The following is a 26,905-nucleotide window of genomic DNA, read 5'->3' as shown; positions in this document are numbered from 1 at the left end:
GAAAGGCCTCTGGGAGCATCAGGTGAACAGAAGAGTGGAGGTGCTTGAAGTAACGGTAGGGGTGGGCATCCCTGAGGCAGACAAGTAATACACTAGGAAGGAGTGAGGTGTGAAGGCCTCATGCGGTGAATGACAAGGTCCTCAGTGATGCCGATGGGCGGCTCCAGAGCCAAGGGCTTTGTTTAAATATAACCACTGCAAAAACTGTCTGAGGGGACTTGGAGCCAGTAACTTTTCTCAAGTGGGAATCTCCAATTTCCTTTAGATGGGAAGTACTTGCTCTACTCCGGACTTTAAAAAACACGTTTTCAAAATCCTGCATCTGATGTTTTATCCTCCAAATTCTGCAGACTTTTGCTTTTTGGTCTAGACAACAGGGCATTTTTATCCACAAGCCATCTCAAGTTGAATGGCTAGTACAACCTTCTCCAAAAGAGTCCTTTCAGTGTTTCAAAACTTTTTCCTTTAATGTCTTTGAAACCAAATCAGAAACCTGACACCCTGTACCAGCAGTGGAGCTGATCCCTATGTCCGTGTCTACTTGTTACCGGAGAGGAGGTGGGCAAGTCGTAAGAAGACCTCAGTAAAACGGAAGACCCTGGAACCCCTGTTTGATGAGACGTAAGTGAACCAAACTGCCCTGCTTAGAGTGTCTTCTTACCATTCAAGTATTTGCTGAGTACCTGCTGTGTGCCTGGCAAGCCTGCCCGATGCTAGGAAGGGCTAGGTCTGTGGGCCTCGGGATAACACAGTCTATGCCTTCATGAAATTTCTATACATTAGTCGGAGAAAAGGACTGCCAGGGCAGTTTAGCAAAACAGCTACCAACTTTTCTTGCTCATAGAAGCTAAAATGTTCCTGATTATGAACTGCTTCCTACTTTTTCTCTTTAAATGAAGCCTCTTTAGCAGTAAAAGGATTTAAATCTGGCCAAATATGTTTTCTCTGACTCTGTTTTAAAGTAGCAGTTAAAAACATATCTTGAATCCAGAGACATAAAATTTCTTCTGAAGCTCCAAGCCCTGTGGCCTGTCTTCCCTTCTGCAACAAAGCATAGGTGGCAAGTGAAACAGATGTCCTCCCCTGACTTGTCCACCCATGTCCTTGGGCACACAACTGATAGATTCTAATCACATTTCTTGCTTTTGATGGGTCTCGTATAGCAAGTCTTATGTGAAATATTCTGTACCTTGAGGTCAACTTGAAGTCAAGAAGTCAAAATCTCCTTATTGCTTCCTTCTGCTTCAGAATCCTAACAAAAGCCATTTCTAACCAGCCTGGGAAGATAATATACCTGATCATTTTCATTTCCTCTTATCTTGGTCAGTAGTTACTCATTTTAAAAGAGTTGCATTGAGCCCTCTTTGGGCCTTGTCTAAGAACTAATACTTTCCTTTAAGAGCTTCACTTGGAGTTCATTGGCTTCCCTTGGAGTTCACTGATATCAAGAAAGGGTGTGGGAAAGAGAATCTATTCATTATTTATCGAGCACTTTATGCCAGGCACCATCCTATATTCTAGAGCCACGCAAGTAAAAGACTTTGCACTCAAATAAAAGGATTTCACAGTTGCTATGTGGGAACACAGGAGGGAAAGGTTTGACATTTGGCTTTTGTGACAAACCTGTTTAGTAATTCTCTCTCAACATTGTAACAGTAAGATATGACCAGGTTATCTGGAGGGCAGACTTGGCAACCTCCACTCTCACAATAAACCTAGAAGTAAGGAGCCCGGAGACCTCTTGTGAGTACATGACCCATATTAAGACACATTATAATTAAAATGTCAAAAGTTAAAGGTAAGGGGAGAATCTTAAAAACAGCAAGAGAAAAACTCATTACATATTAAGGGAACCCCTTTAGACAATCAGCACATTTTTCAGCAGAAACTTTGCAGGCCAAAAGGGATTGGCACAATATAGTCAGTCAAAGTACTGAAAGAAAAAACTTCCAAGAATACTCTGTCCAGCAAAGTTGCCATTAAGAATTAAGTTAGTTATTACCACTGGACTGGCCTTAAAAGAAATGTTAAAGGGACTTTGTAAGCTGAAAAGAAAGGGTGCTAATTAGTAACAACACATATAAAGGTATAAATCTCACTGGTAAAGGTAAATATATAGTAAAGGTGGTGGATTAATCCCGTATAAAGCCAGTATGAAGGTTACAAAACAAAAGTACTAAAAATAACTATCACCACAGTAACTAGTTCTAAGGGATATAAAAAGATGTAAAATGTGGTGGGTCTGGGTGAAAGCTTTAGAATGCTTTCAAACTTAAGATATTATTAGCTTAAAGACTGTTCTACATAAGCCTCAGTGTAACCACAAAGCAGTAACCTATAGTAGGTACACAAAACGTAAAAAGAAAGTAATCTAAGCATACTACTAAAGAAAGTCATAAAACCACAATGGAAGAGAGCGAAAGAAGAAAGGAATAGAGAGGGACTACAAAACAGTCAGAAAACAACAAAATGGCATTGAGTACTATTAATATAAATTATCAATAGTTACTTTATAAATTAAACTCTCCAATCTAAAGACAAAGAGTGGCTGAAAGGATAAAAAAAAAACAAGACCCATCTATGTGCAGTCTATAAGAGGTTCATTTCATACACAAACTGATAGAAAACGATATTCCAAGCAAATGGAAACTAAAAGAAAACTGGGGTAACTATACTTCTATCAGACAAAAGACTTGAAAACAAAGACTGTAATAAGAAAGATGGGCATTACATAACGATAAAGAAGTCAATCCACTAAGAGGATCTAACATTTACAAATATTTATGCACCCAGCATAGGAACAGCTAAATATATAAATCAAGTATTAACAGACCTAAAGGAAGAAGTAGCAATACAACACTAGTAGGGAACTTTAATACCCCACTTACATCAATAGTAGATCATCCAGACAATCAGTAAGGAATATCAGCCTTAAATGACATGTTATACCACTGAGATTTAACAGATACAGAACATTTCATCCAAAAGCAGAATATACACAATATACCTCAAGAATATACACAATATACCTCAAGAATATACACAAGAACCTCAATGAGGTTCTTTTCAAGTGTACATGGGACAGTCTCCAAGATAGATCATATGTAGGTCACAAAACAGGTCTTAATAAAATTTAAGAACACTGAAATTATATCATGCATCTTCTCTGACCACATGGTATGAAACTAGTACTAGAAATAAACCAGAAAATTCACAAGTATGTAAAGATTAAACACCATGCTACTGAACAATCAACAGGTCAAAGAAGAAATCAAAAATATCTTCAGACAGATGGAAAATACAACTTGCCAAATTCGTGGAATGCAGCAAAAGCAGCTCTAAGTGGAAAGTTCACAGTAATAAATGCCTACATCAGTAAACAATAAAAATCTAAAACAATCTCAGTTTATACCTCAAGGAACTATAAAAAGAATGAAGAAAGCCCAAAGTTAGAAGACGAAAGGAAATAAAGATCAGAGCAGAAATAAATTAAAGAAATAGAGACTAAGACAATAGAAAAGATCAATGAAACTAAAAGCTGGTTCTTTGAAAAGATAAAATTGACAAGCCTTAGGCTAGACTCATCAAGAAAACACACAAAATCAGAAAGGAAGGAGGAGACATTATAACTAATAGCAAAGAAGTAGAAAGGATCATGAAACCACTATGAACAAAACTATATGCTAACAAATTTGACAAGCTAGAAGAAATGGGTAAATTCCTAGAAACATACAACCAAGACTGAATAATGAATAGAAAATCTGAACAGACCAATTACTCATAAGGAGACTGAATCAGTAATCAAAAATCTCCCAACATGGGGGGATGGGTTAGCCGGATGATGGGTATTAAGGAGGGCACGTATTGAATGCAGCACTGGGTGTTTACATGCAAACAATGAATCATGGAACACTACATCAAAAACTAATGATGTAATGTATGGTCATTAACATAATAAAATTAAATTAAAAAAAAAATCTCCCAACAAACAAAAGTCCAGGACCAGATGAAGGCTACCAAACACTCGAATACCCATCCTTTTCAAACTCTTCAAACAAACAAAAAACAGAAGAAGAGGGAACACTTCCAAATACATTTTACAAGGCCAGCATTACACCCTAATACCAAAACCAAACAAGGACACAAGAACAAACTACAGACCCTCTATGAACATAGATGCAAAAATCTTCAACAAAATATCAGAAAGCTGAATTCGGTAATATATTAAAAGGATCATACATCATGATCAAGTGGGGATCCCAGAATGCAAGGATGATTCAGTATCCATCTGCAAATCAATATGAAACATCAAATTAGCAAAAATCGTATGTTCATCTCAATGGATGCAAATAAAACATTTGACAAAATTTAGTATCCACTTATGATAAAATTGTCAACAAAGTGGGTATAGAGAGAATGTACGTCAACGTAATAAAGGCCATAGGGGACAAGCCCACAACTAACATCATACTGAGAGGTGAAAACCTGAAAGCTTTTCCTCTAAGATCAAAAACAAGACAAGGATGCCTACTCTTGCCACCTTTTTTAGTTTTGGAAGTCCTAGTCAGAGCAATTAAGCAAGAAAAACAAAAGGCATCCAGAATGAAAAGGAAGAAGTAAAAGTGTCACTGTTCACACATGACATGACATTATAGATTACCTTAAAGATTCCACCAAAAAACCATTAGAACTAATCAACAAATTCAGTAAAGCTGCAAGATACAAAATCAATATACAAAAATCTGTTGCATTCTATACACTAACAATGAATTATCAGAGAAATTAGAAAGCAATACCATTTATAGTTGCATCAAAAAGAATAAAATACCTAGGAATAAATTTAACCAAGGAGATGAAAGAGCTGTACATTGAAAGCTGTAAGACATTAATGAAAAAAATTGAAGACAACACAAATAAATGGAAAGATAGTTACTGCTCATAGAATGGAAGAATTAATGTTAAAATGTCCATACTACCCAAAGCAATCTACAGATTTAATGCAATCTCTTTCAAAATTCCAATGGCATTTTTCACAGAAATAGAACAAATCCTAAAATTTGTATGGAACAATAAAAAACCCAAAGCAATCTTGAGAACAAAGCTGGAGGCATTACACTACTTGATATCAAACTCTGTTAAAAAGCTACAGTAATCAAAGCAATATGGTTTTCACATAAAAACAGACACAAAGATCAATGGAACAAAATAGCTCAGAAATAAACCTGCACATATATGGTCAATTAATTTATGACAATAGTCAATATGACAACTTACGGGAAAGGACTGATTCTTCAATAAATGGTGCTGGAAAAACTGAACAGCCACATTTAAAGGAATGAAAGTGTACTACAATCTTACATCATACACAAAAATAAACTCAATATGGATTAAAGACTTGAATGTAAGACCTGAAACCATAAAACTCCTAGAAGAAAATATAGGCAATAAGCTCCTTGACATTGAACTTGATTTTTTGAACTTGACACCAAAAACAAAGGCAACAAAAGCAAAAATAAGTGCAACTAGCTCAAACTAAAAAGTTTCTACACAGCAAAGAAAACTGTCAACAAAATGAAGAGGGAACCTACTGAATGGAAGAAAATATCTGCAAACCATTTATCTGATAAGGGGTTAATATTCAAAATATCCAAAGAACTTACACAATTCAAAAGCAAAAAAAAAAAAAAAAGTCTGGTTTAAAGACAGAGAACCCGAACAGAAATTTTTCCAAAGACATACAGATGGCCAACAGACACATGAAAAGGTGCTCAATATCACTAATCATCAGAGAAATGCAAATCAAAACCACAATGATCTATCACTTCATACCTATGAGAATGACTATTACAAAGTGTTGGTAAAGATGTGGAGAAAGGGAACCCTTGTGCACTGATGGGGGGAACAAATCCTAAATTTGTTTAGGATTTGGCACTATGGAAAACAGTACAGAGTTTCATCAAAAAACTAAAAATAGGGTGCCTGGGTGGCTCAGTTGGTTAAGCAACTGCCTTCAGCTCAGGTCATGATCCTGGAGTCCTGGGATCGAGTCCCGCATCAGGCTCCCTGCTCAGCAGGGAGTCTGCTTCTCCCTCTGACCCTCCCCCCTCTCATTTGCGCTCTCTCTCTCATTCTAATAAATAAACAAAATCTTTAAAAAAAACCCTAAAAATAGAACATATGATCCAGCAATTCCCCTTCTGGATATTTATCCAAAGAAAATGAAAACAGTAATTCAAAAACACATACAATACTCCCATGCTTGCTGCAACATTATTTACAATAATAGAAAAGGCATGGAAGCTACCTCAGTGCCCACTGATAGATGAATGGATAAAGAAAATGTGGCATATACACAATGGAATATTATTTGGCCGTAAAAAAAAAAAAAAAACCTTGCCATTTGCAAAAACATGGATGGACCTTTAGGGTATTATGCTTAGTGAAATAAGTCAGACAGAAAAAGACTCTTACTGTATGATGTCACTTATATGTGGAAATCTAAAAGAAACAAAAAGCCCATAAAGGATAGCAAAAAAACAGACGCCAAGCCCGTGGATATAAAGAACAGATTGGTGGCTGGTGTTATGTGTGTGTGTGGGGAGGGTAGAGATAGGTAAAGGGGGTCAAATGGAAAAAATTTCCACTTATAAAATGAAGTAATGGGGATATAATGTTCAGCATGGTGACCATATTTAATAATACTGTATTACATATTTGAAAGTAGCTAGGAGAATGGATCTTGAAAGTTCTCATCACAAGAAAAAATTTTTATAATTATGTATAGTGATGGATGTTGACTTGCGGTGATCATTTTGCAATATATACAAATACCAAATCATTGTTAAACACCTGAAACTAATGTTCCCGTACCTCAAAAACATAACCTAGAAGTAAGGATTCCAGTGGCCTCCTGTGAGTATATGACAAAGCTTATACACTAAGATTCCTCTGCCTTACTCCACAGGCAGAAGAGGGAAGGGCCACTATTTTCTACGAAACTCCACTGCAGCTGACTCTTCAGCATCCTAGTCCTTAGCTGGTCAGAAAAAACAATGGAGGTAGGGGTGGAGGTGGTCCCATGAGCAAGCACTGTTGAGAGTGAGAAGGGGCAGCTGAAAGAAAGGCAGCCAGGGTAGGCTCAGAGAAAGTAAGAAACCCCAGAGCACAGTAGTCCAAGGCACTTCACAGAGAGGCAAGCAGTCTCTTAATACGTCCACGGCTTGCGATTAGCATAGGACAGTGATAACCTGTAACAATGATGCACTGAATATCTGCTATGAGCCAAATGTTTTACACGGTCCCCTAAATAGTCTATAGCTTCTGTTTTAAAAGTAGGAAAATGGATCAAACACTCCAGATTTTCAACAAAAATGATTAAAATATGTAAATAAAAAGTAAATCTCACTTTCTGACTTTTTGCATCTTAAAGATTTGAATTTTTTGTTCCCATGGAAGAAGTAAAGAAGAGGTCACTAGATGTCGCAGTGAAAAACAGTAGGCCACTTGGCTCACACAGAAGGAAGGAGCTAGGAAAAGTAAGTACAAGAGGGACTCTTGGTACTCTGTCCCCCTGGCACTCTAACTGGAGTTCATTGGTGGAACACCTTGCAGAAATTCTGATGGGATCATCTGGCTGTTAACCAGAACTGGCTTGGAGGACGTTAGAGACTCACTGGGAGGTTTTTGGGTGTGTGTGTTTTAATATGGTTGAAAGTAAAACATGTAAATTAATATAAACACTATTTTAACAAACTGGAGAATCTATCCAAACTCATCATTGCACAAGTATTTGAACATCTATTAAGTATTGTTTTGATAAATACAGCACTGTGTGAAGCTTGGGTCTCATTATGTCAGATTTTTGTGGAGACGGGATTTTACTTTAAGTAGAAGTAGAGAAAATATAATCTTCAGGAAGATGCCAAGGACAGACAAAAAGAATGACATTTGTACAATACATTGCAGTTGTACTTTAATATAGACCTTCTTATAATCATCTTTTTAAGATCCTACTTCTATGATGTAGGTGAAATTATCTTCATTTTTACACAGTTGAGGCAACTAGGGTGTCTTGCTTAAAATTACGAATCAGTTCATGAGTAAAGGCGAGTTGTTTTCTCTTTCAGTAGCATTTATAAATTCTGAGGTTTAACTCCAAAGAGCAGTTCACCTTTTCCCAGTACGCTGAGGTCAGTGTCTATATTGCCCTTCTGGAGAGGTTCCATGCTGAGAGCTAAAAGAAAAAGAGTTCCTGCTCAAAACTGAAACCCAAGGAGGCCCTTTTTACGATCAATTCCATTTGTCCCAATATGTTTGCATTTAATGCAGTTTTTGGAAGGAAACTGATTATTTGTGTTTGTTTAGGTACTGATTGACTTATCAAAAGAGGATCTGATTAAGGGCTTCTCACGATGGTAAGTGAGCCCTTTCATTTTATCACATTAATCTGGTACTCAAGACATTGTCTCCGACAGTTGCACATAATCTTTCTCCAAAATTCTTCCTTTTTCAGTACATGTCCACTTCTTTGCTTATCAAGGAAGGAGACACATTATAACCTATACTTAAGGCTTTTCTGCCTGCAGTTCTCACTTACCTAACAGACCTCTATGAGCTCTAGCCTTAATCCTGGCTGGTCGACTTACAAAGGGATGGGTTCTCCCTGTCCCGCAGGGGCCTAGGCTGGCTAGACGAGGCTGCTTGTCCTGATGCTGCCACCACAACACACTCTTGATACTAACACAAGTCCAAACCCAACTGTCTTACAGGTATGAGCTGACTCCAGATGGACAGCCCAGAAGTTGATGAGCACCCTTACCACCTTTACAGTAAAATGTGTACATATGTATATTTTGTAATTTAAATCAGAACAGCCATTTGAAAATACATACATACATTTTTGTGTGAAATTTAAGTACATGACTGGATAATATTAGGGAGAGGTAAACGTATATATAAAAGCAAGTACTGTCCTCTCTCAGTTGGATTTAGTTCTCCAAATCCAGAAAGAAATGGGGGTATTCATACCTAATAAATTATCAGAACCTCAGTGGTGATTTTTTTATGTAGGTAATTACATACCATATAACTTGGGATTTGCCCAAATGTATGTGTCAAAAGTGTCCTGTCTCAGACATAAGGGGTGAAGGAGGTCTGTTCCTGGAGCAGCTACCAGTATTCCTGGGAAGTGACTGACCAAGGGAAGAGGCTTCTTTTATGGGAATAAAAAATGACCCACACCAAAAGGGCCAAAAGCCAACACTACCTAAGCCCTTCTGGTCCTTCTGCCACCTCTGGTACTTCGCTGCCTGGAAATTTGTTCCTGTATCTACTGTAGAACTAAAATGTACTTTTCTGATGGCAACAATGTTATAGTGATATACCTAAATACCCTGAGTTAAATACTCCAATGTGGGATGGCCTGGCCCCAAACTCCAGCACATGGCATCATTTCCATAGAAAAAAGCAAACCAAACCCCAAGCCCAGGTCTACATCTCCACTCCCAAAGCAGAGCACTAGAGAATGCTGCAGTGTTAGTGCCAGAGGAAAAAGGAGCTTCTTGTCTGTCTCTCAGATGGTTTGGCAATTCTATTCCACTTTTCTAAGACATGGCTGGTTCACCTAAATAGCATTTAAAAGCAAAATATGTAAATTGCACAAACAAGTGCCTCTTTTGCATTTCAAACTTTATAACACCAAATATTCTTATCCTCTCTGATGTTATCCTAGAGCTACCCTTGAGTTTGCATCCTTTTCTCTTCACTCGGGCAACAGCCCCTGCCATCAGTTTCCTGTCCCCCCCCCCCCAGTGCCTTCACTGCTGCTTTTCCGAAGAATGGTAACTAATCTTAAAGTTTCTGTTATGTTACTCTCACTTATAAATTATCTATGATTTCCTGTTTTCTAGACGAATAAAACCCAATCCTTAATTTGTCCTTTAGACCTAACAGTCTAGCCCCCAGTGTTTTACTACTTTATGTGCAGGTGCTCTATTCCAGAATAGTCTATATATCATATCCTGCCTACTCAAATCCTATCCTCTTCAAAAGCCTTGTCTCAAAACCCACCTCTATTATGCCAGTCCACACTGAAATGGCCTCTCCCCCACCTCCTACAGCATTTACTGTCAATGCTGTGGATTTTTTTAGTAATTCCCTGCCTTGTAATATTTAATTTTTAAAAAAGGCTTATTAGATATCTATGAAGGTCACATACTAAGCAACTCTGCATATTGTGTTTGAAATTTCATGTTTGTTTACTGTCCATCCAGTTGAAGTTACTGTAATTGATTTTCAATCCCCATCATCCAAGACTATGCTAAGTACATGGTAGATGTGTAATAAAATTTGTTTCTGCTAACATTTCTATTTTGAGTGACAGATTCTCATAACAAAATCAGGCAACTGATGCCTGTCCTGTCTACTTCACAATGGCAATGGAATGCTCACTAAATACATGTGCCTTGAAAATGGTAAAGCATCAGAGACATATAAGGGAATGCATCATGTATCACATCCTTAATATCAGCAAACCTAAAACAACTTCTGGTTAAGATGGCCAACAAGTGAAAACCTATCCCTTCCTCTTCCAAACACAGAGAAAACCTACTTAAACCAGGAACAGCATTTATTTTAAACATGGCTGATTAAGAAGTAACACACGTAAATTTCCTGGCGATGGTCCAAAGAGGAAATTTAAAGCAGTGTATAGGAGTTGTAGGGGAATTTAAGTGTTGACAGGAACCAGAATTTTAGCATACACTGACAGAAGGCAAGGCTTGTGTAAGGGACAAGAAGCCTGAAAAGTTTTTTTATCAGAAAACACCTTGGCTGCCAATGAGGACAAGGAACTGGCTGTCAACAGTGGGTGGAAGCAGTCAACTAATCTGTCCTACAGGAACACAGGGTCTGAGGTTACACACAACTGACTTGGAATAGAAACCCCAAACCTTGAAACTAATGTGAAAACTGGTTTAGAACCTACAATCACGTGAAGCCCTGACACAGGCAACCACAAAACTAGCCGTTAGGGTTGCCAGGCCCATCCAGGGCACATGTGGGACCCCTGCAGCATGTAATTCCCACTAAAAGAAGCTCATGGGCAAAATTATAAAATAAAATTGGAATTTTAAAAATATAAAACACATGAGAACATCAAACTGAAAAATGGCCATAAGATGTATTTCAGCAAGAAAGAAAGTATAATATTCAGAAGTGGTACATGGGAAACAATGGGGAGCAAAGAAATCCACAAAGTGTTAACCTAAGTCTTGACTGCTTACAAAATATAAACAGGCAAGCAACCAAAAGTTTTTGCAAAAACTGGGTTCAAAAACACATGGCACTAAAATGCTGGTATTAACATTTAAAAAGGGACAAGAGCCTGGTTCAGTGGAAAGTTAAAGTGATCAGGTCGTTATTTAGGAAACTAAAGATAGTTTTATATTTTAAAAATAAATTATAGATAAATTTGGGTCAGTTACTATCTTATCACCTCTCGGCTCCAAATCAACCCATCTTTGCCGTCCTTTGATGATTCAGGAGACACCACACTTGTCTCTGCCAGGGGGCTTGATGTCAGCCTTTCCCAGTACAGGGCATTGGAGAGACACTTGCAAGGCCAGAGGAGCAAGAAAAAGGGGCTTTTCTTTTTTCTACTAATGTGCTATTTTCCATGGCAGCTAGCTGGTTGTTGTGTGGAGGCTGTTCTCCGACACGGAAGCACCCCTCACAGTTTCCTTGGCTCATGTCCTTGGGCTCTGCCACCATAACCATGGCCTTCATGGTTCAGCACCAGCCAGCAAGTTGGGTTGTTTCATCTTGTTTCGTGGTTTTTTTTTTGTTTTTTTTTTTTTTTGCCACAAGTAGGCTTCTTCCTACTTCCTTCTTCCGCCAAACCTCTCCTCAAAGTTTTCAATCTCAGCCTAGTTGGAAGGCATTCTTCCAAATTTCACAATTTCTTTCTTCACTCTCCTTTATCCCTGAGGGTAGTATCTACTTTCTGCAGTTGCTATTCTGTACCTCCTAGAGTCCTCTTTTATCCCCTTTCATAGTAGTTAACTACTTTTTACTAATTAGCAATTCTTGTTTTAAATTTTCCTGTTAGCTACATATGCAACGTGGTTTGTCTGCTGATTGGACCCTACGCATATATTTAAAATTTTAAGATAATCAATAAAATAAAGTAACAATAGAAAAATCAATAGAGCTGAACTATAAAACTTCTAAATCAACAGTGGAGAAGAAAAAGTAATAGAGAAAAATCCACCCCCCCAAAAATAAAGAAAAAAAGTACAGGAAAAAATTGATAATTAGGAAAAAAACAAAAGTTGGTCAAAAGACCTCTAAATATATTTACAATCACAATAAACCCACTACTAAAGCCTAGAATGTCAAATGATGCTGGGAAAACTGGACAGCTACAGGCAAAAGAAAGAAACGACCACTTTCTTACACCATACACAAAAATAATTACTCAAAATGGATTGAAGACCTAAATGTGAGACATGAAACCATAAAAGTCATGGAAGAAAATATAAGCAGTAATCTTGTTGTTACTGGACTTAGCAACATTATTCTGGATATGTCTCCTCAGGCATGGGAAACAAAAGCAATTAAACTACTGGGAGCACGTCAAAACATAAAGTTTTCTGTCTGACTTGATTTTGGCTCAGGTCATGATCTCAGGGTCGTGAGATTGAGCCCTGTGTTGCGCTCTGTGCTCAGCATGGAGTCTGCTTAAGATTCTAAGTCTCTTTCTCCTCCCCCTGCTAGTGCATGCTCTAGCTCTCTCTCTCAAAATAAAATATTTTTAAAAAATAAAAATGAAAATAAAAAATTAAAGCTTTTGCACAGCAAAGGAAACCATGGACAAAACAAAAAAAGCAACCTACTGAATGGGAGAACATATCTGCAAATGATATATCTGGTAAGGGGTTAATGTCCAAAATATACAAAGAACCTATACACCTTAACACCAAACAACAAATAATCCAATTAAAAAAATGGGCAGAGGATCTGAATAGACATTTTTCTGAAGAAGACATGCAGAGGGCTGACAGACAAATGAAAAGATGCTCAACATCAGAGGCACCTGGATGTCTCAGTCAGTAGAGCATGTGACTTTTTTTTTTAATTTTATTTTATTTATTTATTTGAGAGAGAGAATGAGAGAGAGAGAGAGAGCACATGAGAGGGAGGGAGGGTCAGAGGGAGAAGCAGACTCCCCACTGAGCAGGGAGCCCGACGCGGGACCCGATCCCGGAACTCCAGGACCATGACCTGAGCCGAAGGCAGTTGCTTAACCAACTGAGCCACCCAGGCGCCCCGAGCATGTGACTGTTGATCACAGGGTCATGAGTTGGAGGCCCCATGTGGGGCAGAGATTACTTAAAAAAAAAAAAAAAAAAGATGCTCAATGTCATTAATCATCAGGTAAATGCAAATTAAAACCATAAGGAGATATTACCTTATAGCTGTCAGAATGGCTAGTATGAAAAAGAAAAGAAGTAACAAGTGTTGGCAAGGATGTGGACAAAAGGGAACCTTTGTCCACTGCTGATGGAAATGTAAGTTGGTACAGCCACTGAGGTTCCTCAAAAAATTAAAAGTAGAAATACCATATGATCCAGTAAATCCACTACTGAGTATTTACCCAAAGAAAATTAAAAGACTAATTTGAAAAGACGTATGTACCCTATGTTTACTGCAGCATTATTTACAATCGTTAAAAGCAAAATTTAAAAAAAGCAACCCAAGTGTCCACTGATAAATGAGGAAAGAATATATGGTATATATACACAATATAGTATTATTCAGCTGTAAAAACAAAGGAGATTGTGCCATTTGAGACAACATAGATGGACCTAAAGAGTATTATGCTAAGTGAAACAATTCAGGCAGAGGAAGACAAAAACCGTATGATTTCACCTATATGTGGAATCTAAAAAACAAAACAAAGGAACAGACAAAGCAGAAACAGATCCATAAGTAGAGAGCAGGTAGTTGCTAGAGTGGAGGGGGATGGAGGGATGGGCAAAATGGGTGAAGGGGAGTAGGAGGTACAGGCTCTGGTTAGGGAATGCTTATGTCACAGGGATGAAAGGGGCAGCATGGGAAACACAATTAATGGTATTTTAGTAACACTGTATAGTGACAGAGGGCAGCTACACTTGTGGTGAGCATATTATAATGTGTAGAGTTGTTGTACCCCTATGTCGTACTCCCGAAACCAATGTAATACAGTATGCCAACTCTACTTTCATTTAAAAAAAAAAAAAGACGACTCTAGGTGATTAGACTCAATGTGATAAGGCAAAACTATACAGTTATAAGGTAACATAGGAGAATAACTTTACAACTGCGACTAGGGAAAGACTTCATAAGACACATAAGAACTATAAAGGTAAAGACCAGACATCTCTATACTAAAATTGGGTTCTTCAGTTCAGAAAAAGAACCTAACAGTTGACGCTTGAACAACATGGGTTTGAATTGCATGGGTCCACTTTTATGTGGATTATTTTTTTTATAAATACAGTACAGGACTATAAATGATTTTCTCTTCCTTATGATTTTCTTAACATTCTTTTCTAGCTTGCTTTCCTGTAAGACTACAGCACAGAATGTACACAACATACTAAATGTGTGTTAACCGACTGCTTACATGATCAGTAAGGCTTCCTTCTGGTCAACAGTAGGCTATTAGTAGTTACGTTTTTGAGGAATCAAAAGTTATACATAGATTTTTGACTGCATGGGGGGCAGGGTGGCACCCCCCAATCCCCATGTTGTTCAACAATCAACTGTAGAGGAAAATGGAAAGAGGACAGAGAATTGCAAAAAACATTTGCTATACATATAAATGTCAAATGGCTCATGTCCAAAATATATAACTCCTACAAATCAATATGAAAAGACAGAGTAGTCTGTCTGTAGTCCAACAGAAAAATGAACAAAGGACATATCTAAGCACTTTAAAAAAAGAAATACAAATGGCCAATAAAGGAAAAGATGCTTAACTTCATTAGTAATCACAGAAATAAAAATTACAACCATAATAACAACTCTATATACTACAATGGCAAAAAATTGAAAATCTGACTTACCAACAATTGGTCAGGATGTGGAAAAGTGGCAACTCTCATACATTGATGGTGGCAGTATACACTGGTACAATCACTTTGGAAAACAGTCTGGCATTTTCTTCTGAAGTTGAAGGTAAACATTCCCTATCAAAACTGCCACAATGTACAACCCCCAAAGCCCCACTGACATCATTATCTATAGGAATATATTACCTCTAATTGTAGAGTCCACAGCCTCTGTAGCAGTATACACGAGTGTTTTCCCCTAGGGCCCAGTAATTTTACTTCTTGGATATTGATTCTAGAAAACTTGCACACAAGTGTACAAGGATGCATATAAAGGATGCGTTCACAATAGCCAAGAACAAGAAACAACCCAAATATCAACTGCCAGTAGAACAAACGGACTGTGTAATATTCATAGAGAAATACCAGACACCAATGAAAACAATAACCTGGACCAACAGACAACAACATGGATCAATAGTATAAAAATAATACTGAACCAAAGAACAAACATTAAAAATATGATTCACCATTTCTATACAGTTCAAAAACAGGTAAAACTCAACTATCCTGGTTTAGGCATATACAAAAGTGGCAAAGCTATTTATTTAAAAAAAAAGGAAGAGACTAACCTAAGTCAGGCTAATAGTTACCCCTTGGGGGAAGCGACATGGGGGGGTATATTTGGGAGTGCTGGTGATGTTCTATTTTTTTTATTGTTGCATAGGTATTCACCATTATACCTGACATTTATGGTTTATACCCTTTTTAGCATGTGTTATATTTTACAATAAACAAAATTAGTAAATAAATGAAAAAGGAAAATATCCAACAACTATTAATTAAAAGAAAGGACAAACCTGCATTCAAGGTGAAATGCATGAGTAGCAATAATTAACTGAGAAGATATTATCAACTATGAGTTTATAAGTACATGTAAATAGGCTTGAAATACATAAAACAAATTTGACAAATCCAGAGAAATTTTAGTATCTCCCATAAACTAACAAATCAAGAAGACAAAAAACCTGATAGAAATGAAGAAAATTTAAACGATTTAATAGCAGTATATATCAAATAGAGATGAGGCCTTTTTTTAAGCAACATGTGGAATATGTATAAATTTCATCACATAGAAAATCACAAAGTCTCAACAAATGCCTGAAGACTTGATACCAAAAAAAAAAATGTTCTCTGACTACAATGCAATTAAAATTAGAAAAAAATAATGAAAAGACAACCTAAGAAACCCTATATATTTTCAGACTTAATACTTCTAAACTTCCACTTTTAACCAGGATGGAGCAACAGAAACCGAATTTACCCTTCTACCTGTACCAACCAGAACCAAAGCAAAACAAAGAACAGACAAAATATATGAAACAGTTTTCAAGACACTGGATATCAGGTATATGTCCATACCAGGATCTGAACAACATGAATGTTTATAGCAGTTTTATTTGTAGTAGTAAAAAACTCAAAATACCTAAAATCTCCATCAGTAAGTGAATGGATAAACAAACTGTGGTATACTCACACAACAGAATACTACACAGCAATAAAAAGGAATGAACTGTTAATAAGTGCAACATGCAAAAATCTCAAAATAATTATGCTGAGTAAAAGAGGCCAGACAAAAAAAGAAATCAATTGTATGATTCCATTTACATGAAATCCCATAAAATGCAAATGAGTCTATAGTGACGGGAGAGCAGATCAGTTGTTGCTTAGGGGTAGGTGGGGGCTCGGTAGGATTACCAAGGGCAAAGAGAGAACTTTTGGAGAGATGAGGTATGTTTAGTATTTTGATTATGGTGATGGTTTCACAGGTATATATGTGTGTGTATCAGAACTTATCAAACTGTATACTTCAAGTATGTACAGCTTATTAGTCAATTATGTATCAGTTAAAATGTTTTAAAAAAGAAGCAAAACAGTAATTGCAGTACTTTACTTATATTTTAAATAATTAAAACTGGATAAAAGTAGATCTGACAGAGTCCGCAGTTCTTCCTCCTAGTGGCATTCAATGACCCTCCAAAAAAAACTCCGGGGCCTCTGAGGAAGAGTTTGAAAACCTGTTTTAAACTAAGAGCTAACCAGAGGCTCTTAAACTAGCTAACAAAATTTAAATTAACATAATTTTTAAATTACATTTCTTCCTTTCAAGTACTGTTAGATTTACAAACTGCCTCATAGCAAGTTCTTGGAGTAATCTAATCAACTCAGAGTATTTACATTATTGAATATCCAATTACTTTTTCTACTGAACCCTCAAAGACACAGATTCTTTCACAAATTATGGGCTGGAGTTTAGAAATATAACGGCAGCCTAACAAAACAAAGAATTTTAAATCTAGAAAGAGACTAGGCCTGCTACTTACAAAAGAATGACGAGGGAGGAGGGTGCGGTAACACTGGTCCCTTAAAAAGTCAAGACTAAATATTGAGCACAGAGAATAAGCAGAAGGCAGCAAGAGAAGTATTCTTATATAAAATAAAATGCAGCAAGGCTCAGCCTTGTAAGAAAATATGATTCATTATTTGTGTATAATATAAATAAGTCACTGAGGACACTTATATTTGGAAATTCTTCACAAAAACTTTATTTAAGATTTCATGTCCTTATAAAAAGTATATTACAACAAGATTGCAAAAAGATACTTTTTTTAATGAGAGACTACTATCTACTCATCTATATTACCTCATAATTCATTTCCTATCCTAACACAATGATAAAACATTTTTTCCTTCTTTTCTTCCTCCTGCTTTGAAAAGGCAAGTGCCATGAGGGATATCTTAATAGAATGTGCCATTTCCTTGCCAGGAAAGCAATAGGTTCTTATTGGCTGAATTCGAGAGAGCCACTGGCAATCCTTGTTCCCAGAATCAAAAAGGTCACTAAACCCTCAACTTAAATACAACCTTTTTATTATTTGCAACCTCTCTGAGTTTCTGTTTTACTTACACACTATATTTTAAAACAGTCTTAAACTCTAAGCACTGAAGAATTGCTTAAGAAATGTTTAAAGGACTTAAAGTCACCTTACACTTTAGCTTACAATGTTTTCTATATGAGAATCTCAAAGTTAATAAAAATATAGATGGGAAGGACCCAATACTAAGAAGGGGGTGGATTCTGAGAGTAAATACATTTATAACCCTGTCTCAAAGCAAGATCAATCCTATAAAATACTCAGAATGTTAAGAATGCAATTTACACAGTAAAAATGATTTGATTTGTTTTCAGTATGAAAGTATTTTTAATTTCTTTACTGCAGGTACAATGGCATCCAAGTCATCAATTTCTGTAACAGAAAAACAAGAATAAGGAAAGAGTAGCTTTATCTAGTGATAGGCTCAGATGAAATGAGAATCTCTATGCAAAGCAAACCTCAAATGCAAAGGCAACAACACTAGCTCTTTTATGCACATGAAATTTTTCTCTAATAGTGATGATAAGAGTGTCACTGATTCAGACACAGATGCTTCATAGGGCATCTGTTTGTAAACCTACCCTATACTTACAAGTATCCTCTGACTCTGATAATAATCTCCCTTAGCAGTGTGCTCTTATTAAGCGATCCTACTGGCCACATTTGTGTTATGTCACTGCCGCTTTAAATCTATGTAATTACATGGGTGAGCCTACATGATGAAATCCTAGGTGAAAGCTGTCTCTTTTCTGGGTCCCTGTCTGAGCACTTAATGATTTCTTCTCACGGAACACAGTCCTCTCCTTAATTCTATTGGGAAAATTTCTCATTAGTAGGATCATTCTTAGGTCTACCTTTTAGGATGAAATATATCTACATAATAAAAAGTGTAAGGCAGGGGCGCCTGGGTGGCTCAGTCGTTAAGCGTCTGCCTTCGGCTCAGGTCATGATCCCAGGGTCCTGGGATCGAGCCCCACATCGGGCTTCCTGCTCAGCGGGAGTCTACTTCTCCCTCTCCCTCTGCCTGCTGCTCTGCCTACTTGTGCTATCTCTCTGTCAAATAAATAAAATCTTAAAAAATAAATAAATAAATAAATAAAAATAAAAAGTGTAAGGCAAAGTACAAATCTCAGATGCAATGTGTTGAAGAGCTTAGTCTGGTCCAGCTTACTAGATCAACTAGTTCAGGTTCTTCTCTGCCAGATTCTTTGTGAATTTGATTTCTCTTTCTAAACTGTCTTCTTCCAACCAGCCTGTTAAATTCACTGTCTGAAAGCTCTTGGCTACTGGAGAAGCAAGGTCCTTTTCTCTCATTATCTAGCCTCCAGCACTACAAGCCCCAGTGGCAAGTTCTCTAGATTCTTAACACTTTTTTCTACCTTATTCTGCTGGGCCACTGTTTATAAACTCATTTTCCTTTATATAAAACATGTTTCCTTAGGTTCTACCTCTTTTCCTCCATGTTTAGCTGAATTTTGGTTGCTTTTCCTTTAACCTAAATGTATAGCCCATGCTACTTAAGCTCCTGACTTCAGTCAGAATACTTGTCTAGATCCACTTACAAAGTGTCAAGATATCAGAAAAAAATATAAGCAAGTCTACAACAGAGAATTTGATTCATACCTTGCATCAGAGTAAGATCATGTTATTCCCTGAATCCCATTCTGAAATCACACCTGTTTTCTCACTAAATGAGATTTCTGCCTTATAAATGAACCTTGCAGAGAAGGATCTTGGCTAATATGAGAAATATCCTCAGCTAACACACCACTTATATGAGAAAAAGTCCTTCTCCACATCTGGTATTCAGTACAACACTCTGTAGTTGATGCTTAAAATGACATCTAGTAATAAAAACAGTTATATTTGCCAATCAGATTTAACTTTCCCAGTGTTAAGTGTCATTTTTAATTCCAGGATTTCAACTGTGACATAAATACAGAGTTCATCTGCAGGGAGACATGGCTTCTTGAAGTAAATGATCCCCCATGAACCATGCTGAGTGTCACAGTATCTGAGAGGAAGTTTCTATAGGATTCTAAAATAAGTGCTACCTGCACACCTATTAAAATGTTTATTAATGATGAGAACTTCCCTGTTTAACTGCTACCCCAAAGCAAGTAAAATCATATTATTCTATGAAACTAAGGTCTTCGGGATATGAGGCAACACATTTCTACAATTTAATGTCTCATCTTAAGTTTAGCTTTCAAATTACATTTTCCCTTGCTATGATCTTTTCAAACATATGAGCATGCCTAGAGCACATTCAGTCACTGTCTCCCTTGCTTCCACAGTCTACATAAAACTGACCACAAAACTTCCTTTATGTTTACCAGGCTAGATACTCCAGTCAGATGCTTCTTTTCATTTATTCATTTTCTTACCAAATTTTAATTTACTCATTCCCTTATCTTCTACTAAACCTCATTTCCTCTTCTAATTTAATTTTATTATTTTTTTTATGTGAGCTCTCTGCCCAGTGTGGGGCTTGAACTCACAACCCCAAGATCAAGAGTTGCATGCTCTTCCCACTGAGCCAGCCGGGCGCCCCACCTCTTCTAATTTAATTTCCTATGTCAAGGAGGCATTCTTTAAAAAAAAAAAATCTTTCAAATGAACTATATAGAAAAAAAATTCATCAGTGAATAAATCACTCTAAACCTTAAAAAGTGTTCTTAATAGTAAGATAAATTACTTTTATAGCCATATATAATCACACTTAAAATAAGAGCCCTGAGTTTCTATTTTGCCTATGATTCCTAAGCTTAAATTATGTTTTTCCCTTTAAAAGATGATACTAATAACAAAACCCTCAATCTGACCAAGAATACAAATATCTTTTCCCTTCTACAGATTTATAAATTTATCTTTCTGTCTACAGATGTTTACTTTACATTACTTATCACCTGAGAAAGAAACTTAATTTGTATATTTTAAAAAACACAGTAGGTAAGTTCTATCTTAAAAAAAAAAGAAGGAAGAAAAAAAAAAAAAACTAAACACCTTCACGATCATAAATTCTATGAAGATTTCTCATTAGGCCATGCCAGAGTCAGGGTTAAACTGGGCCTAGCCAGAGTAATACCATTTCTCATTTTATGGTTTCAAAGTAAAGGCAGCCCCTAGCTCTTTAAAGGATATGTGCTTCTCTGTTTTGTAGACCACACCAACCAACTCTAGTTACAAGTTTGGAGTGTATTTCCAGAACTGTTAGTGGTTTTTAGACACTTTCTACCAAAACACTAGGTAAAAGCACTAATACAGCGACTAAGGAACACTCATCCCTCAAACCCACGACATCTTAAGACTCGAAATTTAACCACCACCAATGAAGATCTTACCTAAGATTTCAAGCAGATCATTAGTAAATGCCTGAAATGCTGGGAAAAATTCCTCATGTTCTTCCAGTTTGTTGATAATGCTTTTAAAAAAAAAAATGCACAGTTTACACTGAATTTCCCACTTAAGGTTCTTGCATCTGATTGAAGTAAAACATTCTCAAAATGGAAAGAAATTTCCTAATTTCAGTATAAATTTAATAATCATTTACTGCAATCCTTCCTTTTTTAAGGTCTTTGTTCATCTAATACCACTTTTCTAAACAAAATAAAACAAAAAACCAAACTCTTATTAATCAGTGTACACACGTGTCCCAAAGTTAAATTTAACATTCCTAATGTGGAAGACTTTCCATTTAGCTTGAGAATTTTCAAGAGACCTTGCTTTTTAACATTTTCTAAAAATTGTTTTTTATATCCTGTATTCTATTAAACATTAAGAATAAGTATCAGTCATCAGTATAAATGTGGGAAAGGGGAAAAAGACCAATAAGTGAGACGTACGTTCCTTTTAAAAGCATCAAGTATCAGAAAACTCAAGTGTCAGATCTTCCTAGGATACTTGCAGAATATATGGTATGGGTGGTATATGTCTGTGTTCCTCTTCCCGTACGTTGCAGTATGAAATTGGGGGGGGGGAGGGGGAAGCGTTGCTTTAAGTATAGCTATGTTTCCATATTTTAAAAAAACATCAGTTTTATTTTAGAGATGACTAGCTTTTAAAAAAAACCTCATTAACATTTATCTTCTAATCAAATAATAAATACACTGTTAGCAATTACTAAGCGACCTATAGTAGTGTACTAAAAATAGGACTTGTTTATATATTCTGAATACTAACATGAAGTTGCTAACAAGGTGTGAATTTTTCCATATATAATTTCCCCTGGGAACAGGCTTATAGCAATAATGCTGGAGTCCTGACCCACCCTATGTAAACTTACAGGCCCTACAATCTATTTTTATCTTGAAAATGCTTGGCATTCTCTCCATCAATAAGTTGTGAGATTATTTTAGACTGTCAAATTATTCAAAAGATGCTATCCCAAACAGGAAAGATAAATAACTTAGGAAGTTCTGAAAGTCTTTAATTTCACCAATCCAAGCATTGTGGAAGATACTTTTTAAAATAAATACCTTTGGAGGTCTTCAGGTCCCAATACCTGCATAACCTGTTCATTCACATCCTCATTAATCAGTCTACACAATTTTCCAACTGTGTTCACCAACACACACAATGAAGATGAACTATCTGAAAGAGAGAAATAAAAGGATATTTTAAAAAAATATTTATTTGACAGAGAAAGAGAGCACAAGCGGGGGGGGCAGCAGAAGGAGAGGGAGAAGCAGGCTCCCTGCCGAGCAGGGAGCCCCATGTGGGGCTCGATCCCATGACCCTGGGATCATGACCTGAGCCGAAGGCAGATGCTTAACCATCTCAGCCACCCAGGCGTCCCTAAAAGGATATTTTAAAAGAGAATTTCATCATCATTAAATCAAACATTTTATGCTTTAGTCATCTTCAATTTTCTTACTTTTCAATTTTTTAACCTTTTTGTTGATTTATTAGGAATAATTCTTAAATGGGGGCCAGAAAGGCAAAGAGTCATCACCTAATTCTAAGAGTTCTTGGAGGTTTCTCACAGCATTGTTCATTTCTCCAAGCCTAGTATAAACTTCATTCATTCGAGGATAGACTCCATTTAAAGAAGGCACATCAAATAACTTTTGGAAGTGAGAAACAATAGCTTGCAAAGTTTTTAAGTTTGGCATATTGCTGTCCTGTCCAAAAGAGGGAGAAACAGTTCACATGTTAAAATAATCACAAGACTTTAATAAAAACTTTAAAAAGAGAGAAAGGATCTTAGTAGAACAAATATCAGTATCTGTATCACTGTCGGTTTTTAAGATAAGATTACATTAAAATGTGAACATTTACATAAGTATTATGCATTACCTTTTCCTTATTTTCAACTTCTTCTAACATGGTATCTACTATAAACAACAGATCTTCAATTCTGATACCTTCATTTTCATCCTGCTTTTTAAAATTATGCCAAGGCACCAGTTCTGCGGATAGTATTTTCAAGGACTTATACAAATCCTTTATAACAAAAGAAACAACATGGTATTATTGACCTTAAAAAAGTTTCCACAATAATGCTAATAAAATATAATTATCCAGGCAGGTTTAATAGAATATAAACCATCATCAGTATTTTTTTAAAATACCATTGCCAGCTTAGAAAGTCTGTTAAATTTGTTTTCTCCAGGTAAATATAGGGCTTACAAAAAACATGATATGCTGATTATCTGAAATCTAGATATTTAAAGTAATGATGTTATTTATTAGTAGTATATGTTATTTAATTATTTTTGAACTATTGATGGATAAAAAATATGCTTAACCTTTATATTTTGGCCTTGAATAATTGTATAACAGATTTAATGAGATATAATTCACATAAAATTCATTCTCTATAAGTGTACAATTCAGTAATTTTAATCAGTTTTCAGAGACGTACAATCATCACCATTACCTAATTTCAGAACAGTTTCATCACCCCAAAAAGAAATCCCATACCTATTTACTGCCATTCCACATTCTCTCCTATCCCCAGCACCTGGGTCACTACTAACCTACTTTCTGTTTCTATGGATTTGCCTTTATGTGAAATGCCCAGAACAGGCAAAACCATAGAAACAGATAAGTGGCCTTTTGTGACTGGCTTTCCAGATAAAAGGCCCTATAAGTGGCCTTTGTGACTTGTGATCCTTCACTTAGGATAATGTTTTCAGTATTCATCCATTATAGCATTTATTTCTGGGCAGGTTTTAATTTGAAAAACTAATTTAAAAGATTCTAAATTAAATTAATTCTACTTAATCTTCATGACATTCTACTTAATTCTCTTGGCCTACACAGGTTCTCCTAATTTATTTTAAGCTGTGCACAAAGGACAAAGCTACCGGAAGTTTAAAACCGGTCAAACCGATAAACATTTACTGAGCATTTGCTATGTGCATGGCACAGTGCTTGGCCCTTTAGAACACTGCTGTCCAAAAGAAATGTAAGTCAGAGTAATTTTATTTACTTATTTTTTTAATATGATAGTTGACACACAGTGTTACATTAGTTTCAGGTATATGACTTAGTGATTTGACAAGTTTCTACATGATGCTCTGTTCATCACAAGTACAGCTACCATCTGTCCCATTGCAGTACCACTGTAAGTAATCTTAAATTGCTGAGTAGCCACACTTAAAGTAAAAAGAAACAGGTAACATTAACTTTAATAATATATTTGGTTTAACCCACTATATCCAAATATTATCATTTTAATACATAATCAATATTCTGTTTTTTTCTATACTAAGTCTTTTAAATCTGGTAGGTATTTTACACTTGCAGCACATCTCAATTGAGACTAGCACATTTTAGGTGATCAAAAGCTAAATGTGGCTAGTGGTTACTGTATTAGAAAGTGCAACCCTAAAATACAGAAAGAAGTACAGGAAATTCTTTTTCCAACTCCTTATTTGAGTCCTCCACTTATTTATCATTCTCCAGTGAATGCCCAGACCTCACATACTGATATCTGTAACCTTTCATTTGTTAAGAAGGCAATTACTATTTCAGCAATTCAAGGCAATATGTCAGTATCAAATGAATGTTTTAAACGATCAGTGCCACTAGATTTTGAAAAAACAAGTCAGGAAGTTGCAGCATAAATACCTTCATTAAACTAATGCTCCGTCAACAAGGTGCAATTATAAAGAAATGGTCTTCAGTAAAAAGCACACCCAGTATAAATGTTGCTCGGGAATAAAGGAACAGACAGGTAAGACGAAGAGCTGCTCTCGTCTACTTGGCAGCGACAGGGTGCTGGTGGCATAGTCCACCGAGCCCTGAAAAATCTAAATGAGGGTCTCCTGTGCTCTCCACACTGCTCAGCTGTGGGGATGCAGACGGACGACCAATGTCCTGTCTTTGTACAGCAGACCTCCGGAGCACTGCGGATGGGAAAGCCACAAGGTACAACAGCATACTGCACGGGAAAAGCAACAGCATCTAGCTCGACTTTCCTGAAAAGGTGGGTGGGAAGACAGAAGGAAGAAAGCAGACAGCTCCTTCGTGCCTTTCCCATCCTTCTCTTTTAAGCCAAATCTAACCTGAGGAAAAAACTAATCTAGGAAGATGGTTGTCCCAACCTTAAAGGCTACTACAATACAGAAAACCTTTCATATGAGGCCACAAAGAACTTACATAGTTTCTCAGTTTGGATCCTGATTCCGCAGTAATAAATATCTGAAGCACTGCCTAAAATCCATGAGTTACTTCAGTAGCAGAGCCACTAAATTTGTCTCAGGGGTCCTTGGACTATTCTAATTACACAGCTTACTCTCCTTGTCGCCTTCTAGTGGAAAAACTATACAGTATCAAGAACTCACCACCACTGTAAAGCTTTTCTTGGGGGTTCTTCCTCCTCCAGAATCTGGAGCACAAGTCATCTACCTCATTTACTTGGCACTTCATCACGGGCTGTTTTTTTTAAGATTTTATTTATTTATTTGAGAGAGTGGGAGAGCACAAGCAGGGGGAGGGGCAGAGGGAGAGGGAAAGCCTTCCTGAGCAGGGAGCCCAATGCACGGCTCCATCCCAGGACCCTGGGATCATGACCTGAGCTGAAGGCAGACGCTTAACCGACTGAGCCACCCAGGTGCCTCCTTTCATGGGCTATTTTTATGGCATTCATTTCTTCTAATGATATCTTGAATGGTTAAATTATATTTCGTGTTTTTTAGTAAGTTGTATCTCCAATTAGTCTGAATCTTGTGTCCATTTTTTAAAAAGACTTTATTTGAGAGAGAGAGAGAGCATGAGCAGGGGTAGAAGCAGAGGAGGAGAGAGAGAGAATGTGAAGCAGACTCCATGCTGAGCGCAGAACTAATGAGGGGCTTGATCCCACAACTTCGAGATCAAACCTGAGCCAAACTAGGAGCTGGATGCTTAACTGAGCCACCCAGGCACCTCATGTTCATCTTTTCTGATTACCTCCCCAATGCCTTGAACATAGTAAATCATCAGTAACTATCCATTTATTTGATTCTTCCTTTTGTGTCCTTTCTCTTCTAGTCTTTTACCTTCTCTTGGGAAGGCTGGGCATATTCTAGCCCATCTTCCTTGAGAGGAAATGAAGTAGGGTTAGCACAGTGGGGCACCTGGGTGGCTAGTTAGGTGTCTGACTCTTGGTTTCGGCTCAGGTCATGATCTAATGGGTCGTGGGATCAAGCGCCACATTGGGCTCCCTGCTCAGCAGGGAGTTTGCTTGAGGATTCTCTTCCTCTGCCCCTCCCCCAACTTGCTCACTTGCTCTCTCTCTCTCAAATAAAAAAATAAATCTTTTTAAAGTGGGGTTAGCACTATTTCTTCCTACTGGGAGAACCCCCTGACAACCCCAGTGACTGGGTTTACATAATTAACCATGGTTTACATAATTAACCACTAATTATTTACCCTCTGCTAAGATATGAA

At 36.8% G+C, this 26,905-nt stretch overlaps 2 protein-coding genes across 7 annotated transcripts in view; one reads left to right on the top strand and one right to left on the bottom strand.

Moving 5' to 3' along the window:
• Positions 1-10,360, top strand: part of ESYT3 (extended synaptotagmin 3) — a 49,710-nt gene extending 39,350 nt beyond the window's left edge. Inside the window, exons 20-23 of the mRNA XM_025881657.2 lie at positions 490-621; positions 7,430-7,535; positions 8,365-8,414; positions 8,769-10,360. Of these exons, the coding sequence (XP_025737442.1) occupies positions 490-621; positions 7,430-7,535; positions 8,365-8,414; positions 8,769-8,805 (325 nt within the window). The 3' untranslated portion in view covers positions 8,806-10,360. The remainder of the gene's footprint in view (positions 1-489; positions 622-7,429; positions 7,536-8,364; positions 8,415-8,768) is intronic.
• CEP70 (centrosomal protein 70) overlaps positions 1,564-26,905 on the bottom strand; it is a 115,724-nt gene continuing 90,382 nt past the window's right edge. For 4 of the 6 annotated variants that reach the window (XM_073899409.1, XM_073899414.1, XM_073899408.1 and 1 more), the window contains 5 exons: positions 23,327-23,473; positions 22,983-23,151; positions 22,507-22,621; positions 21,373-21,452; positions 7,972-8,233 (listed from right to left, as the gene is read on the bottom strand). In XM_073899409.1, the coding sequence (XP_073755510.1) occupies positions 8,133-8,233; positions 21,373-21,452; positions 22,507-22,621; positions 22,983-23,151; positions 23,327-23,473 (612 nt within the window). In that variant the 3' untranslated portion in view covers positions 7,972-8,132. Of the gene's footprint in view, positions 1,716-7,971; positions 8,234-17,682; positions 18,401-21,372; positions 21,453-22,506; positions 22,622-22,982; positions 23,152-23,326; positions 23,474-26,905 lie in introns of those variants that run through there. The other 2 variants (XM_073899423.1, XM_025881616.2) reach the window with 2 other exon arrangements.

Source organism: Callorhinus ursinus, unplaced genomic scaffold (assembly GCF_003265705.2).
Source record: "Callorhinus ursinus isolate GAN/ISIS: 27379988/994484 unplaced genomic scaffold, GSC_fseal_2.0 scaffold1, whole genome shotgun sequence".
NCBI classification, from domain to species: Eukaryota; Metazoa; Chordata; class Mammalia; order Carnivora; family Otariidae; genus Callorhinus; species Callorhinus ursinus.
The sequence above is the reverse complement of the archived record's forward strand: the minus strand, read 5'-3'. Positions and strand labels throughout refer to the sequence as shown.